This window comes from Aspergillus mulundensis, assembly GCF_003369625.1.
Source record: "Aspergillus mulundensis strain DSM 5745 chromosome Unknown scaffold_6, whole genome shotgun sequence".
Classification (NCBI taxonomy): Eukaryota; Fungi; Ascomycota; class Eurotiomycetes; order Eurotiales; family Aspergillaceae; genus Aspergillus; species Aspergillus mulundensis.
Window position 1 is genome coordinate 1,881,637 of NW_020797894.1, and position 16,108 is coordinate 1,897,744.

The 16,108-nt window shown below is 22.4% G+C and overlaps 2 protein-coding genes across 2 annotated transcripts; both read left to right on the forward strand.

The window, feature by feature from the left end:
- Positions 1 to 14,373: 14,373 nt before the first annotated feature.
- DSM5745_06784 (uncharacterized protein) lies at positions 14,374 to 14,748 on the forward strand (the record flags this gene model as incomplete). Its single annotated transcript, XM_026748800.1, has 1 exon — positions 14,374 to 14,748. One exon carries the CDS (start codon positions 14,374 to 14,376, stop codon positions 14,746 to 14,748), a length of 375 nt encoding a protein of 124 aa, XP_026603104.1.
- A 196-nt stretch (positions 14,749 to 14,944) lies between these two features.
- DSM5745_06785 (aminoglycoside phosphotransferase family protein) lies at positions 14,945 to 15,811 on the forward strand (the record flags this gene model as incomplete). The annotated part of the gene is made up of 1 exon (XM_026748801.1): positions 14,945 to 15,811. The coding sequence occupies one exon, from the start codon at positions 14,945 to 14,947 to the stop codon at positions 15,809 to 15,811; it is 867 nt and encodes a 288-aa protein (XP_026603105.1).
- Between the last annotated feature and the right edge of the window lie 297 nt (positions 15,812 to 16,108).

Consider the following 16,108-nt stretch of genomic DNA (forward strand, 5'->3'; position numbering starts at 1 on the left):
TTTATATTACTTATTTAAATAATATTATTATTTTTTTAAAAAACAAGAAAAAACATAAATAATATATATAAATAGTTTTTAAAAGGTTACGCGATTTTAAGCTATATATAAAAGTTAGTAAATACTTATTTTATATTAAAAAAATTAACTTTTTAGGCTTTATTATAACTACTAATAAAATTAAAATAAAACTAAAAAAAGTTTAAACTATTATAAAGTAGCTAATACTAAAAAATATAAAAAAAGTAGTATTTTTTTTAAGATTTTATAGCTTTTATTAAAGGTTTATTAAAAACTATAGCTAAGTTATAATAGCACTATTTAACCTTATAAAACTTAACATGGTTATAAAATACCTATTAAAAAAAAGGCCCTAGAGGCATTTAACATATTATATTTTAAATTTATAAAATAATTATTACTATAATATTTTAACCTAAAATTACGCATGTAGTTATAAACTAATGCCTTAGGGTATATTATTACTAGGGTATTATTTTAACTAGCTAAAAATATATAATAATACTTAATTATTTTTTAGTTTTATAAATTAAAAAACGCGGAAACCTAGTATAAAACCTATAACTTTAAAATACTTATAATTATAAAATACTTTTAAGTTTAAAGGTATTATTTTAAGGGTAGTAAATTTTTTATTAAGGTGCTTATAAATTATAATAATTTATAATAATTTATAATAATTAAAAACCTAACATAAAAACAAGCGCGGTAAGCTAAGAAACTTATAGCTTTTAATTTTATTATTAAATACTACTTAGGGGCAAAAAACCCGGCAAATGCTTTAAATAAAAAAGTAAACTATGTTTTTAAAAAAGGGGAGAAGAAAGCTATAAGTAAAATAGTTTTTTATAAATTATAAAAGTAATTAAATAACTAATTATTATTACACCTAAAGTTTAAATTATAATTTAATATATAAGCTATTATAGTAAATAAAAATCCGCATGTAAATAAATTATAATTAAGTATTATAAAATTACTTTAAATAGCCTAAAAATATAATAAAAAGTTTAAAAAAATAAAAAATAACCTTATAAATTTAAATTATAAAAAAAACCTTAAATATTAAAAAGTAATAAATAATAGCTTGCTATGCTTTAAAAACTAAGTTTATATATTAAAGTTAATAGTACTTTATAAAAAAATTATAAAAGTAAACTATAACAACCCCCAAGGCAGGTATTAAGGTATTAATATAATTATTATAAATATTTTTTAAAGGTACTATTAGCTAGACATAACCAAGTATATTAAAAAACATGTTAAAAAGTGTAATAATTACTAATAAATTATAGTTTATAAATATAAACTATATAAATTATTAAAATTATTAAGCTTACTAAGGGCATTTATAAAATAAATTAATATAAACTTTATTACTAGTTTACTACCTATAAAGTATAATAAGCGTGTATATAATATTATTTTAGTAATAGTTAAGATATATACTAAATTTATATAATATATTTTATACTTAAAAAATATTAATATAAAATAACTTATAAATATTTTTATAAATAATATTTTTTACTTTATTAATATATTAAAAAACATGGTTAGTAACCGTGAAAGTTTTTTTATTAGTATATTTTAGGCTATACTAAGCCACTACCTAGGTGTAAAATAAAAACTATTTACTATATACTACCTATAAATAAATAGCTAAATTAAAAGGTAAAACCAAGTTCTTAAATATTATCTCCGTGCTTATATTAACTAGTACTAGAATAATTAACTATAGTAAATTAAAATAATATAATTTATAAATAATAACACGCATAAGTAATTTATAAGTTATATACTTATTAAAGCTTTTATAAATTTAAAAATAATTATATATATTAATATTAAGGGGCCTAACCAAGTATTAAAAATTAAACTTTAAAAAGTTATAAAGTTTAAAAAAATTTACGTGAATTTAAAGAAGTAACTACAAAAGTTAAAAAAAGCTATAGTAATTTAATATAATAAAAAGCGTAAAAAAATAAGCTTTAAAATTAATAACCATATTATACTTTGCATAAAAAATATTAAATTAACAAGACTAAATTATAAATTAAGTAAAATATTTATTAGCCTGTTTTTAGTAATTATAAAATAAGGAAAATAGTTTTATAAGCTACTACTTTTACTAAATATATAATAATTATATAATATTTTTTATATTATACTTTTAAAACCTTACCGCGGTAACCTATCCCAAGCACTAAATATTAGCCTTATATTAATAAATAATAAAAAAAATACTTTATTAAAAAAATTCTTAATAGTTATAAATTTAAGGGTAAAGTATAATACCTTATAAAATAATAAAAATAAAATAATATAAAAAATAACACGTGAAAACTAAAGGCTTATATAATTAAAATTATAGCACTTAAAGATTTTAAAAAAACCTATAAAAACAAGTTACATAAAGCAAAAAGATACTAAATATAAATATTTATATTTATAATTTACGCGCACTTATAAAAAAAAATATATATATTATTTTTATTAATTAACAGCGCCCGCAGGGCCTTTTAATAAAAAAAAAATATAAAATATAAAATAAAATAAAAAATAATAAAAAATTTAAACAAGTAGCTAAGCCGCGCGGCACGCAGTACCTAATATATATAAAATAAAAATTAAGCTTATAAGGGCGCTAATACTAATACCTAATATAAAAGTAACTTTAATAAAAATTCTTAAAAGTGCTAAGGCATAGTAAACCCTGTACTAAAAGTAACAAAAGTTTATAAAAAAAATTAGTAATATAATATAGTATAAACTAAAATATATAAATATATACTTAGTAGCTAAAGCTATACCTATATAAAAAAAGATTATAGCTATTAAAGCAGCGCTAAATAAAGGTTTAAAAATTAAAAAAAAACTACTATAATAAATTAGTAAACTAAAATATAATAATATTATAAAAAGGGGACTAACTTATATAATAAATTATTATTTTTATTAAAAGGGGTATTAACTTATAAAGCAAAGTTAAATATAAATATAATAATATTTATGGGGTTAATTACCTATATATTATTAATTATAATAGTTTACTTAATAACTACTTTAAATATTTAATAAGCTGCCTTTAAGGTAGTAAGGTTTTTATAAGCTTATAAATTATTAGCTCTTACATGCATAATATTAATAGTATAAAATATTTTATAGCTAGTTACCTATTAAAGTAATATTAATGAATTATATACTTTAAAGTACCTTTTTTATATTATAATAAAACTAGCACTTTTTACCCCCTAAGTAATTATATATAAAGGCTTTTATTATAATATTTATAATAAATATATTTTTATTATAATACCCTATGGTAGTAACGCATATAATATATTATAAAATATAAAAATTAAATAGCAAAGTTATAAAGCCCGGGGGTAGTAAAAAAAAATATTAATAAAAGCCTTATTAATAAGGGCGGCGGGGGTAATAATAAAAATAGTAATAATAGTAATAATAGCAGGGGCACGTAAGTATTAAAATTAAGTTATTTTAATAACTAGTATATTAGTAGTTATTAATATATAAGTCAAGGGTAGGAAAATATAATTTTATATATTAAAAATAAAATAAAAAGTGGAGGCTAAAACTAAGGCTTAACTACTATAATAAAAAAATATAAAATAAAATACTATAATAAAATAAATAACTATTAATAACAGTATTTAAAGCGCGATATAAAATTATATTAAATATTAAAGTAAAAAAAATATAAAGCAAAAAGCAAGTATAAAAAWTTTTTTAAAAAAAATAAGGTTAAAAACACGTGGTATAATAAAGGCTATAATAAAGATAAATTATGTTTAATTTAACTACTAAAAATAGCTTTAAAAATGTAAAAATAACAAGGGCTAAATATAAAAAGCTTATTAATTAAATTAAAAAGGTAAGTACGTAGTAAAATATAAAAAAAAGTAAATAAAAAGCTAACATGGTAATATATTAATAGCTAAAATAAAATAATTATATATTATAAATAGCTGCTAAAGGTATTAAAAAAAGTATAAAAATAAAAAGATTTAGCTATTTAAAGCTTAAAGCTTTATTATAAAAATTAAGTATAAAATAAAATAAAATATATAGGCCTAATAATATTAACACAGGATTAATATTATTAAAATAAATAATATAATACTTAAAAAGCATAAGAAAAAGTAAATATAAGGTATTTTAACCCTAAAAATATAATTAAATAATTAAAAAGTAATAAAAATATAATAAAAAGGTGTATACTTATAGTAAGCATTTTTAATTAAGTTATAAAAAGAACTTAAAAAAAAAATTATAAAGGTACTTTAATATTAAAACTAAAATACTACGCCTAGCTACTGCAGGCAGTAATACTATATTTAAATTTAAAAGTAAAGTAAAATAATTAAATTAATTTTTTATACTTAATTTTAAATATAAATTACATATAAACTATAATACTTTATAAACCTAAAAATAGCTTATTTTATAATGCTTAATAAGATTTATAATTTAAATTATATTTTATAAAGTATAGGCGCGAATTTATAAATTACAAGGGTATAATTACTTAAAAAAAAAGTATTATTATTACTATTATAATATTATAACTATATAATATTATAATAATATAATCCAGCAGCCTAAGGCCGCCAGGCGGAGGAACTTTAGCACTAAACTAGCCGCGTGCTAATTAACTTTAAACTTTAACTTAAAAAAATTAGTAATTAGTTCTTATTATAAATACACAATGCCTTTTTTATTATAATAATTCATGTTCTCCTAAGCTCACCGCAGTATACAAACGCGACTCATATTAACCTTATTAATATTAAGTATTTTCAAGTTCTTATTAATACAGGCGCAGGATAATTTTTTATTAATAAAAAGTATTTATACTTACTATAATTATATAAGGTAAAGGGCTTGCTTAATAAACTTAAAGTTACTATAGTTAATAAATAATAAATAAAAATATCTAAAAGCTTTTAAGTACTACTTATGCTTAATAGTTAAAAGTATATTTATTACTTATAAAAAAAATATTTTAAAATATAATATTATTTTTAAAAAAAACCAGCTTTATAAATACCTTTTAAAGGTAAACTTTAGTATTAATAAAATATATTTTTTTATTATTAATAAAAAATGCCTTTTTATTATTAAGCCTATTTAAACTTAACCTAATATTAATAGTATTTAAACTTTCCTAAAAATTATATTAATAAAGTAAACTAAGTGCCTATTATAAAAGTAAACCTAGTAAGCCTTTTTTATAATTATTTATTTTAATTTTAACTAAAATAAGGGCATAAAAAAAATTTAAAATATTTAAATTAATTAAAAAAATTACTTAAAAATTTATAAATTAATTTAAAAAAGAACTACTGCTATCTTTTTTTAAAAATAAAATATAGTTTATAATATTAATATAAGTAATTTTTTTTATTAATTAATTTTTTTATTTGCTTTCCCAGGAAAAGCTCAAGAAGTTAAAAAAGTAACTTATTAAGCTTTTAAAAAAGGGTATTATTTATATTTTTATTAGCCCTTAAAAATTTTTAGTTATTTTTATTTTAAAGCCTGGTGGCAAATAGCATATATATATTAATTATTAATTATTAAACTAAAAAATTATTAAAAATAGCTATTTACTTTTTTATATTAGGAATTTTATGAACCTTATGGGACCTGCCTAATATTTCTTTAAAATTAATTTTTTTTTTAAAATATTAGTAGGTATAGATAGGTAAGGCATTAGTTTAAAAAATAGCCTTTAATACTATTTTTAAAAAAATATAAGTTTTTAATAATATTATTTAGGCTAAGCAACGCCCTAGCTACCTTTTAAATATTAATAAATTAAGTTTTTACCCCTTATATAAAAAAAACTTGTGTTATATACCTTAATAATATTTTTATTTTTTTTTAACTTTATTAAAAAGTATAAAAAACACTTTTATTAAATTATAATAGCCCTTAAAAATAACAAGCTATTTATTAAAGGCTTTAAGTATATTTTTATTATAAAAAAATTAAAGTTTTATAGCTATATTATTAAATATAAATATATTTAATTTATACTAGTAAAGTTAGATATTATTTAAAATTAGCTAAAATCTTAAAATATTTATAAAGTTTAGTAATTCCTGGGCCTTGCTATGTATTATTAAAAATATATTAAAAACTTTATTAAAATTATTATATTATTATATAAACTTTTTTAAAAAAAATACTACCAAGCAAAAAAAAAAGTATTATATAGTATAATAAAATATTTAATATAAATTTATATTTATTATTTTAAAAAAGGTATTAATTAATACTTTAGTACTTAAAATTATAAAGCTATATAAACCTTTTAAAATTAAAATAAATACCTTAAAGTAAGTAATTAGTATAATTTTTAATTAATAAAATAACTAAAAATATTAATATTTTATTACTTATAATAACCGTAAACTTAATAATACTAAAAAATTACTTAATATAAAAAAAAAGCTTCTTGTAATTAAAAAGGTGTTATATTAATAAAATTACTATTTTAAAAATAATATTATAACTAAAGTTATTATTAATTATAAAAGTTTTAAGTACCTTATTATTATAAGGACTTACTTTAAGTAATTAATATAATAAGTAAAAAAGTTTTAAATATATAACCTAAATATTTACTATTACCTAGGTGCAAAGGCTATTATTTTTAATACTTTTAATTAAAAACCTAACTTTATTAAAAATAGCCTTGCTAATACTTAAAATAACTAAAATAAAAAAATAGTAAATACTTAGGTTAAGTACATAATATTAATATTAATAATTATATTAGCTAAAAATAAGAAAGAATATTAAAAGAATATAATAATAACTTACCTTAAAAATAATTAATTACTTAATAATAAATTTTTTATAAATTAAGTATAATAAAAAAGTAAAAACTTTTATTAAGGCCCTTAACCAGGCGCAAAACTTAATATTATAAAAAATATTTTTTTATATATTAAACTTAATGGCCAGGAGGCACTATGGTTATAAATATTTTTTTTAAAAAATTTTATATATAAAATATATAAGTTTTATAATTATTTAAAATATTTAGGCCTTTTAAGCATAATTAATAATTATACCTAGTAACCTATAATAAAAAAAATATTTAATATATAATTTACGCCTACCCTGCTTATTAAATTATATAAAAGTTATAACTAGGGTTAAAGCATAAGGTATAATTTTATATATTTAAAAAAAAATATAACCCTTTAAATAATAAAAAATTAACCTTATTAAGGTACTACTAGTAATATTTAATAATAATAAATAAATTATTATAATTATTAATTATATAATAAGCTAGCTAGTTACTAAAATTATTTTTAATATTAAAAATAAGATAATAGTAAAATTTTTATATAAAATTTTTTTATTTACTATAGGGCTATAATAAAATTAATATTAAATAATAATTTAAACCTACTATTTAAGGTTATTACTTATTTTATATAATTATTAAAAATAAAATATTATATTACTATGCTATATTACCCTAGGATAAATAAATATATTAAGTAATTAAATAAAATTTTTAGCTTAATACTTATAAAAATATTGCTTAAAAAGCTAATAAAACTATAAAATTAATACTTAAATTAAGTATTATTTATTATATATATTAAATTACATAGTATTACTAGTATAAGTTTTTTTAAATTTTTATATAATATTTAACCGCGCCTTTTTATAAATAATATATTTATAAAAATTATTATTATAAAGGATTATATTTTTAAGTTATAATATATTTAAATTATTACTAATAAGTATTTATTAGCTTATACTATTAAGTAATAGTATATTTATAATTATAAGGTAAAGTATTACTTATTTTAAAAAATAATTAAGTCCTAGTTAAAAATAAAAACCTGTAAAAATTTAATATTAAATAATTTAAACCTTATAAGGTACTAAAATTATACTTACTTAATATATATATTATTATTAAACTAAATAAACATGTTATTTATAATCTTATTAATAAATAATATTTTATTTATATAAAAGTTAATAATTTAAAAAAGCTTTAGGCAAGTATATAACTATAAAAAGCCCTTAAAAAATAAGGCTAAAAATTATAAAATTAATTAAGGTATAATAAATTATTAATATTATTAAGCCTTTAACCCCTTTTTATTTTAACTTGTTAATATAAATAAGGGCGGAATAAAATAAGCATAAAAATAAAAAACTATTTTTAAATTAAGTAGGGGAGGGTGCTGCTATTAATAAGCTTGCTATTAAAAATAAAAAACATGCTAAAAAATAAAAGCTTTTAAGACTAGTAATATTTTAATAATAAAAATATTATAAATAAGAACTTGCAATCCTATTTAGTATATATTTTTAAAATTAAAACTAAATAAAAAATAAACTTTAGGAAAAGACTTACTAATTCTATTTAATAATTTAATAAAAAAACTATTAATAAATATTAAAAACACTAACCTTTATGGGATACTAAAAAAACTAGTATTAAGTATAACTTTACTATTATTATTTTAAATTATTATATTTAAAAAAAAGTATTTTATAAAAAAAAAGCATAGCGCTTAGGCTAGGAAAAACCTAGTAAATAACTTATTAATATTTTATTTATTTTATTTAAAAAAAATTAAAACTAACTTATACTTTATTACTACTATAAATTATTTTATTACTAGCCTTAACTACCTTTAAGTTTTTTAAACTACTTAAAGTAAAAGTAGCCTAGCATTTTATATTTAAATTTACCTTAAATAAATAATAGCTTTCCGCCACCTAGTTAAAATTAGTAAGCTTTTTATTAACCACCCTTTTTTTATTAATATTTATTTTAATATTCTTATTTTTATTAAGACCTAAATTCTTATTTATAACCTTATAAAAGTAAGCAATTCTTTTTTAAATTTTAAAAAAATACTTTTTTTTTTATTATTTAATTAAGTGCTGCTTGCAAGCCTAAAATACCTAATATTAATAATTAAAAATATTATTAACTAACTTAAAAAAAAACTTATTTTTGGGAAAGAATATTAAAAAAAAACTAAAATTAAAAAAAAATTTAAATAAATTAAGTTAGTATATATTTTAATATTAATAGCACTAATCCCTGTATTAAAAAAATTTTTAAAAAAAATAATTAAAAGTAAAAGGGCGCTTACCTATACTTACCAAGTTTAAAACTTAAAATTACTTTAAATTTAAGGGGGATTAAGTTATTTAAACCTTTGCTTTAAAGCAAGGTTTAACTAAATTAAGGACTTTGCTAATATTATTAAAATATATTAAAAAGCTAGTAGTAGGGTAAGGGAAAAAGCAAGTAGCTAAAAAAAAAGTAGTAAAAAAAGTAGTAGTTAAAAAAAAGTAATAATAAAAAAGAAAGTAATAGTAAAAGCAAGCCCTAACTTAAAAGCTTATTTATATTAATAAGTTAAATCTTAACCTAGCTTATTAAAATTATTTTTAAAATAAAGTAAGTAAAAACATACTACTAATTAAAAAGCTTTTAAATTATTAAGCCTAAGTATTAGGGCTTCCAGACTTTTTTATATTATAATTAAAAAAGATTATAATAAAAGCTTTTTATTTAGGGAATTATAGGATAAAATAATAAACTTTTATATAAAATTTAAAACTTTACTAAAAAACTTAAAAAAAAAAGTAAAAAGTAGGTACCACCTTAGGAGCGGGATAATATTTTTTAAAAAATTCAAGATTTTTAATATTATTAACTATATTATTAAAATTATTAAACTTTATTTTTTTATTATTACTAAAATTTAAAATTTTTAAAATAGTAAACTATATGGGCTTCTTGCCCTTACTTTTACTTAGTAACTAATAATTATACTTAAATACCTTATTAAAATTTACTTGCCTTTTTAAAGCCTGCTTTAATAGTAATATTACTTATGCCTTTATTTTAAAATTTTTATTTATTTTTATTATATAAATTACTATATTAAAGGTTTTATACTTTTTAATAAATTTATAAATTATTAATAATTAAGCACCATAAGGCAAGAAAAAAAAACTTATATTATTAACTTATTATTTTACTTAATAAATTAAGGGGCTATTTTAGTCCGGAAAGAGTACTAAGCTTATTAGTATATAAAAATATAATAAATACATGCTTTTTAAAAAAGCGCCTAACCCTTAAGCTTAGGGGCTTAAATATAAGTAATAAAAATTATTTTAAATAATACTTTATAACTATTATAAATTTTTTTATTTAATAATAATAAAAAAATTAAAAAAAAAAGTTAAAAAGTTTAAAAAAGTCTTAGGAAGTTCTAGAAAAAAAATAAATAAATAAAAAAATAATATTTATTAATAAAAAAAATAGTATTATGGTAGGGGTATTACTAGTAGTAAGTAAGTTATTAATAAAGGCCTTTATAATTATTATAATAATAAGACCTTACCCTAAATATTTTAAATATTTTATTAAAAAAGCTTTTTTTTCTTTTAAATAAATAATAAATAGTTACTATTATAAAATTTAAAATAAAAAATATTTAATATTATTAATTACAAAGGCCAAGATTACTATTTTTAAAAAATATATTGAAAGTAAGTGCCCTAAGTAAAAAAAAAATATTATTATATATTATAATTTAATATAATAAGGTAAAAACTAAAAAAAAAGAAAGAAAGCTATAAGATAATTATAAAAAAAAATATAAAAAAAATAAAAAAGTTAAAAAAAAAGTTTTATATAAGCACGGGGTTAACCTTACTTTAAAGTTAAATTTTTACTAAAATTTATAATAAACTTTTATTATTAGTTTTTTAAAAGGGCTAGCCTTTTTAAAAAGTTAATAATTTATAATTTTAACCTTTTTTTTAAATTTTTTTTTACTTTTTATTTTATTTTATCTTAGGGAAATAAAAAGCAAGCCAGGGTAAGTTATACCTAGTAAAATTTTTAAAAATAAAATATAAATAAAGGCTATTATAATTAATAATATTAAGTTAAAAATATATTAAGTAATTTTTTTTAATATTATTTAGCTAGAATTTTTTAATTTTATACTTAAAAAAGTTATTTTATAATTTATAAATTTTTTTATAATAAAAAATAATAGTATTTTTATATGCTATAATATATTTTTTTTATTTATAATAAATTAGGGGCTTTAATAAAGGTCTTTAGTTTTTTATATTTTTATTAAAATATATTTAAAAACAGGGGTTAATATTAAGGGCATTATTTTATTTAAGTAAAAAAAATATAATTTTATTAATAGTATTAATACCTTAGGCTATTTTATTAGCTATAATAATATTAAAGCTTAAAAATATTAATAACCTTAAAAAATAATACTTAGGCCTTATTATTTTAAATAAAAGCTATATAAAGTGCTTAAAGGCCTTAATAAAAAACCTTTAAATAATTTTATATTTAGTTTTTTTTTATATATTCTCTCTTAATTGCCCGGCCTTACTAGCTGGGTGATCCCCAGTGCTAGCGTTATCACAATAGTATTATAGTTAGAACAGCAGGAGAAATTAATATATTTTTTATTAGTTTATAAACTAACTTTGCGCTATTAAATTACTAAAAATTATGTAACTAGGTTTTAGCTATTATAGGTAAAAACTTGTTAGGTTTTGCTTTTATAAGTTTAAATTAAATATACTAACAGGCTTTTAAAATAAAGAGGCAACAGGTTTTTTTTAAGGCGTAATATTTTAAATAGTTAATATAATAATAAGCTTATTATTAGTTAAAGGAGCTTGGGCGGCGCTGTCCTAAATATTTTAATAAAAAATAAGCTTAAAAGCACCTTAAGCCAGTACAGGCTTAGCTAGCATAATTTTTTTTTAGGTTAGGGCTTTAATAATTTATTATATTATATAATTTTTTTAAGCTAGTAATAATTTTCTTTTTTATTAAATTAGTTAAGATAACCTAGCTTTGGTTTTAAAGTTTGCAAGATACTAGGCTAACTATTAATTTAAAAAGCTATTTTAAAATTTTAAGATTAACTACTATCTTCCTGTGTTTTTGCCTTAAACAGCATAAAATTATTTAGTTTAACCTTAAAAGTATTTATATTATTATTAAAGATATTCACGGCGCTAAAAATATTTTTATTAAAGTTTTTTTTAAAGGTATTATTTAAGTTCTCCGTGTTAGTATTATTCTTTTTATTAAACTTTATTATAGTTAGCTTAAACTTATTAATTAATTTTAATTTATACTTCTTAGTATGGCTTATTATGGCACTTTTAGTAATTAATTTTAGTTTTTAATATTTTTTTATTTTTTTTTAGTTTTTATGGCTGGGAGATCTTAATTTACTATTACTTAAAGTTAATAGGCCTTTATTCCTGCTATGTTAAGGCCTTTAAAAACTAGTAAAAGGTATATTTTTTAATAATAAATTTAATAAATCTTGGTTTATCATTTAATAAAAACCGTGGGTAGTAAAGCTATTTAAATAAATAAATATAAATAGCTTTTTTTATTACTTAAGTAAACTTATTATAATTTATTTTTTTATTACTTATATTACTAGGCCTTTCCCTGGGGGAATAATATAAATAAAAATATTTAAAATATAGTAACTTATTATAATAATTAAAAATAATAATTATATATTATTAGCTTTAATAATTTCCGCGGGATATAGTCTTAGCCTGGTAATAAAGTTAAATATAAAATTTAAGTTTAATAAGCCTAGTAAAACTATATTTTTTTAATTTTTATATTTTTATAAATACTAGGTTTTTATTATATAAAACTATTTACTTATAATATATAGGAAACTAGTATTCCTTATATATATAAATTTATATTATTAGGTTAATAAGTACTTTTTTTACTTTAAAATCCCTATTTAAATTAAAATTATACAAATATCTTTTATATTTAAATAACTTATTTATAACATAAATAATAAAAAATACCCTAAGGTTTAATACTTATGTCCCTTTAAAAAAAAGCTATAAATTTTAGGATTTTTAATTAATTTATTAAGTATAATTACAAGCTTTTTCCCTACCTTTAAATTATTTAGGTTAATTTTACTATTAATAGCTTGTGTTTATAAGTGGTTATTATTATTTTTTTTACATGTTAATATATTTAATATATTAAAAAATAATTATAATAATTATATTACTTCTTGCAGTGCTTTATATAATTTTTTTTATTACTTTTTTATTTTAATTTTTTTTATTAATAATATTAGCGTAATTCTATTTGTAAATTACCCTTAGTCTGCAGCTACGAGCTGAATCCCCGGCTCGCTCTACAACTGGGAAAATACCCCCTCCAACCGGGAAATATTATCCGTTGTGGCTTCGGCATTGGGAAGATTGTGCCGCCAGACAACAGGAGATTTACCGCTCTGTTTGCGCCTATCTGGCACCTCCAGATGGGACTGCCACACAGCTATTTTCGCCCCGCCTTTTGCTGGAGGGTCTGGGGCAAAGGTTTGGTGAAAGAGCTATAAGTAGTGAACAGGATCTGGAAAACTATAAACGATTTGGTGTGGAGAACTATGTTCATGATATTATCGCAGAACTTTGCAAGAACCCTGCTGCCCGAGACCAGTTTGGCTTGGGCGATGGAGTCAAGTTTGACAATCATGCAAACGCCCTCGATCAAACTGAGATTGACCTATCCCTGATGGATACCCCACATGTTCGCTGTCATTGGCCAGAATGTGAACGCTGAAGGACAAGCGCCTTCAGCACAACTTTGATTGGTTTTCATACAGCTGGTCACTTGCTTCAGCGCTGCAGCTTGTTTCTCTTGCCGCTGTGACTCATGATCCGCATCTCTCCAAGATGTGGTCGGGTTTTGCCTGGCCTATGCTCCCCCTCCCCAGCAACTCGGTCATCTGGAGTTGTTTGTGGCGGCTTGCGCCCATTATAATGAACCAATTGATCTCGCAGCCAATTATTCTCGGGGCGAATAACAATGAAAACCAACGATCTCAGCGACAAAATCAATCTCTGGAGTAAGCGCTGGGATGTGATACAACTTGCAGAAATTCCCATCACCCTTGTGATCAGCATTTGAAAGAGTCCGAAATGGCCAATCTCATCCAATTGTGCCGGCCTGGAACATTTTATGGTACAAGGGGTTCATAGGAAAACTCTTCGAACCGCGGCGTAAAGTACTAACCCCTCGCCTCTATATAGTCTCCTTCGCACCACCCCAGAAGATATGTCGGTCTGCTGTTGAAAAGACTGCATTGCTGCTTCTGCTTGTGCATAATAACGCTACCAAACACCCAGAAGGTTTTCGTTGGTCAGAATTGCTAGTAAAGGTCCTCTAACCACCTTTTGATCATTTTCTCTAATGAACCTATCGAAGAAATGTCGTATAATGTCTACCGAGTTGCCTATGCAGGCTTGCCTCGTGATCATCACGCGATTTTCGTCGAGATAAATAACGACCAGTCCGGCCATGTCTTCCAGGTTGTCGGAGACATCCAAAATGGAATGACACATGGCCATAAACCAGCGAAGAAGCCAGAGGAGTCGGCCACTTATCAAGGCAAAGTTCTCATTGGAAAAGTCTCCGCCCTAAACTATGCTCGGGTAAAGCCAATTTGCGACGCTGTTCCCCCTCCAAAAAAACAGTTCGAAGGGCCTCGAAGGCTTTATCCCGAAGAACCAATCCGACGCTGCCAGGAATGGACAAAGGAGGCTGTTGAGGCTTTAGCAGCAGCAGGCGTGCTTGAGAAGTAATCATTTCCTAAGAAGAGGGTTATGTTCTGACTTTGGCTGTTTTTGGGAGGCGAGAGAAATAGAATCCGCTATGGGGGCTATTTTGCCAAGACCCGCTCTTGTCCAATAATAATCTCTCAGTTGAATTCATGGCGCATACTTAAACTGATGATCTCCCCTACCATCCTTTGTCTTTTTAAACCGAAACTGTACTGTAATGGCTTCTCTGGTCAGCCTTCCATATTATGCCTCTGATTTACCTTCCCCCCTCCCAGCGGATACTGAAATCGATGACGCGCCAGATATTACTTTGGCGTATGGAGGGCGAAGGGTCGTCCGGATTGGGCGCTTTGTTGTGAAATTCGGGAAAGGCGTCAACCTCCTTGAAGGGGAAAATTTGCTGTTCGTCCGACAAAACACCAATATTCTCGTTCCTCGGGTCTATGCCCTTTACACAAGACCCGCAACAGGGGTAAATTATATTGTGATGGAGCAAGTCCATGGCGAGACGCTACAATCTTTGTGGCCTCGGTTGACTTCCTCTGAGAAGGACTCTATTATGAGTACCATGAGGGTTTATTTCGACGAGCTGCGAAGTCTCCCGCCCCCAGATTATTATGGCAGCCTGGGTGGCCGAAACCTTCTTGACGAAATCTTTTGGACTCACGAGGTTAACCCCGCAATCAACGGCCCATTCACAAGTGAAGAAGCGCTCAACGAGGCATTCGCATTAAAGTACCTTTACGATGATCGGCCTCGTTTCAGGGCGGACTTCTATCGCCAGTGTCTACCACTTATCTTTCGTGATCACCGGCCAACATTCACTCATGGAGACTTTCAAAGGAAGAATATACTCGTTCAGCGCGCTGAGGACGAGGTTGGAGTAGACGCTCCCAAGGGAATAAGAGTAGTTTTGCTGGATTGGGAAAAGTCAGGCTGGTATCCGAGTTATTGGGAATACTGTCTCGCTGTCTGCGCCTTACGCTGGGACGATGACTGGTGTCTCTGGGTGGAGAAAACATTGGATCTGTATGTTTCTGAGGCTGCATGGTTGCAAACGTTTCGTCGTGAACTATGGTCATAATACTATTGCTGGCGAGCTATCAGCAGATTTGAATGGTGACAAGTCAGTTGAAAGGCTGCCGGAAAGAATGGCCCAGCGGCCCTTAGCTTCGATATTTGGTTGGTGCAGGATCTGAGACTGTACGCCGGAGGAGATGAAGATTTCCCCATGTACGGACTGTTCGAGGGAAGCGATGGATATAGAGAGGCGCCCAGAATCGGATGCGATCTGAAACTTAGGCCTTCTGCGGTTAGTTATCCCATTCCAGTATGGTCGCCCAGCAACTGCGCCCAGCCGCTACTAATTTCAAGTTATAAC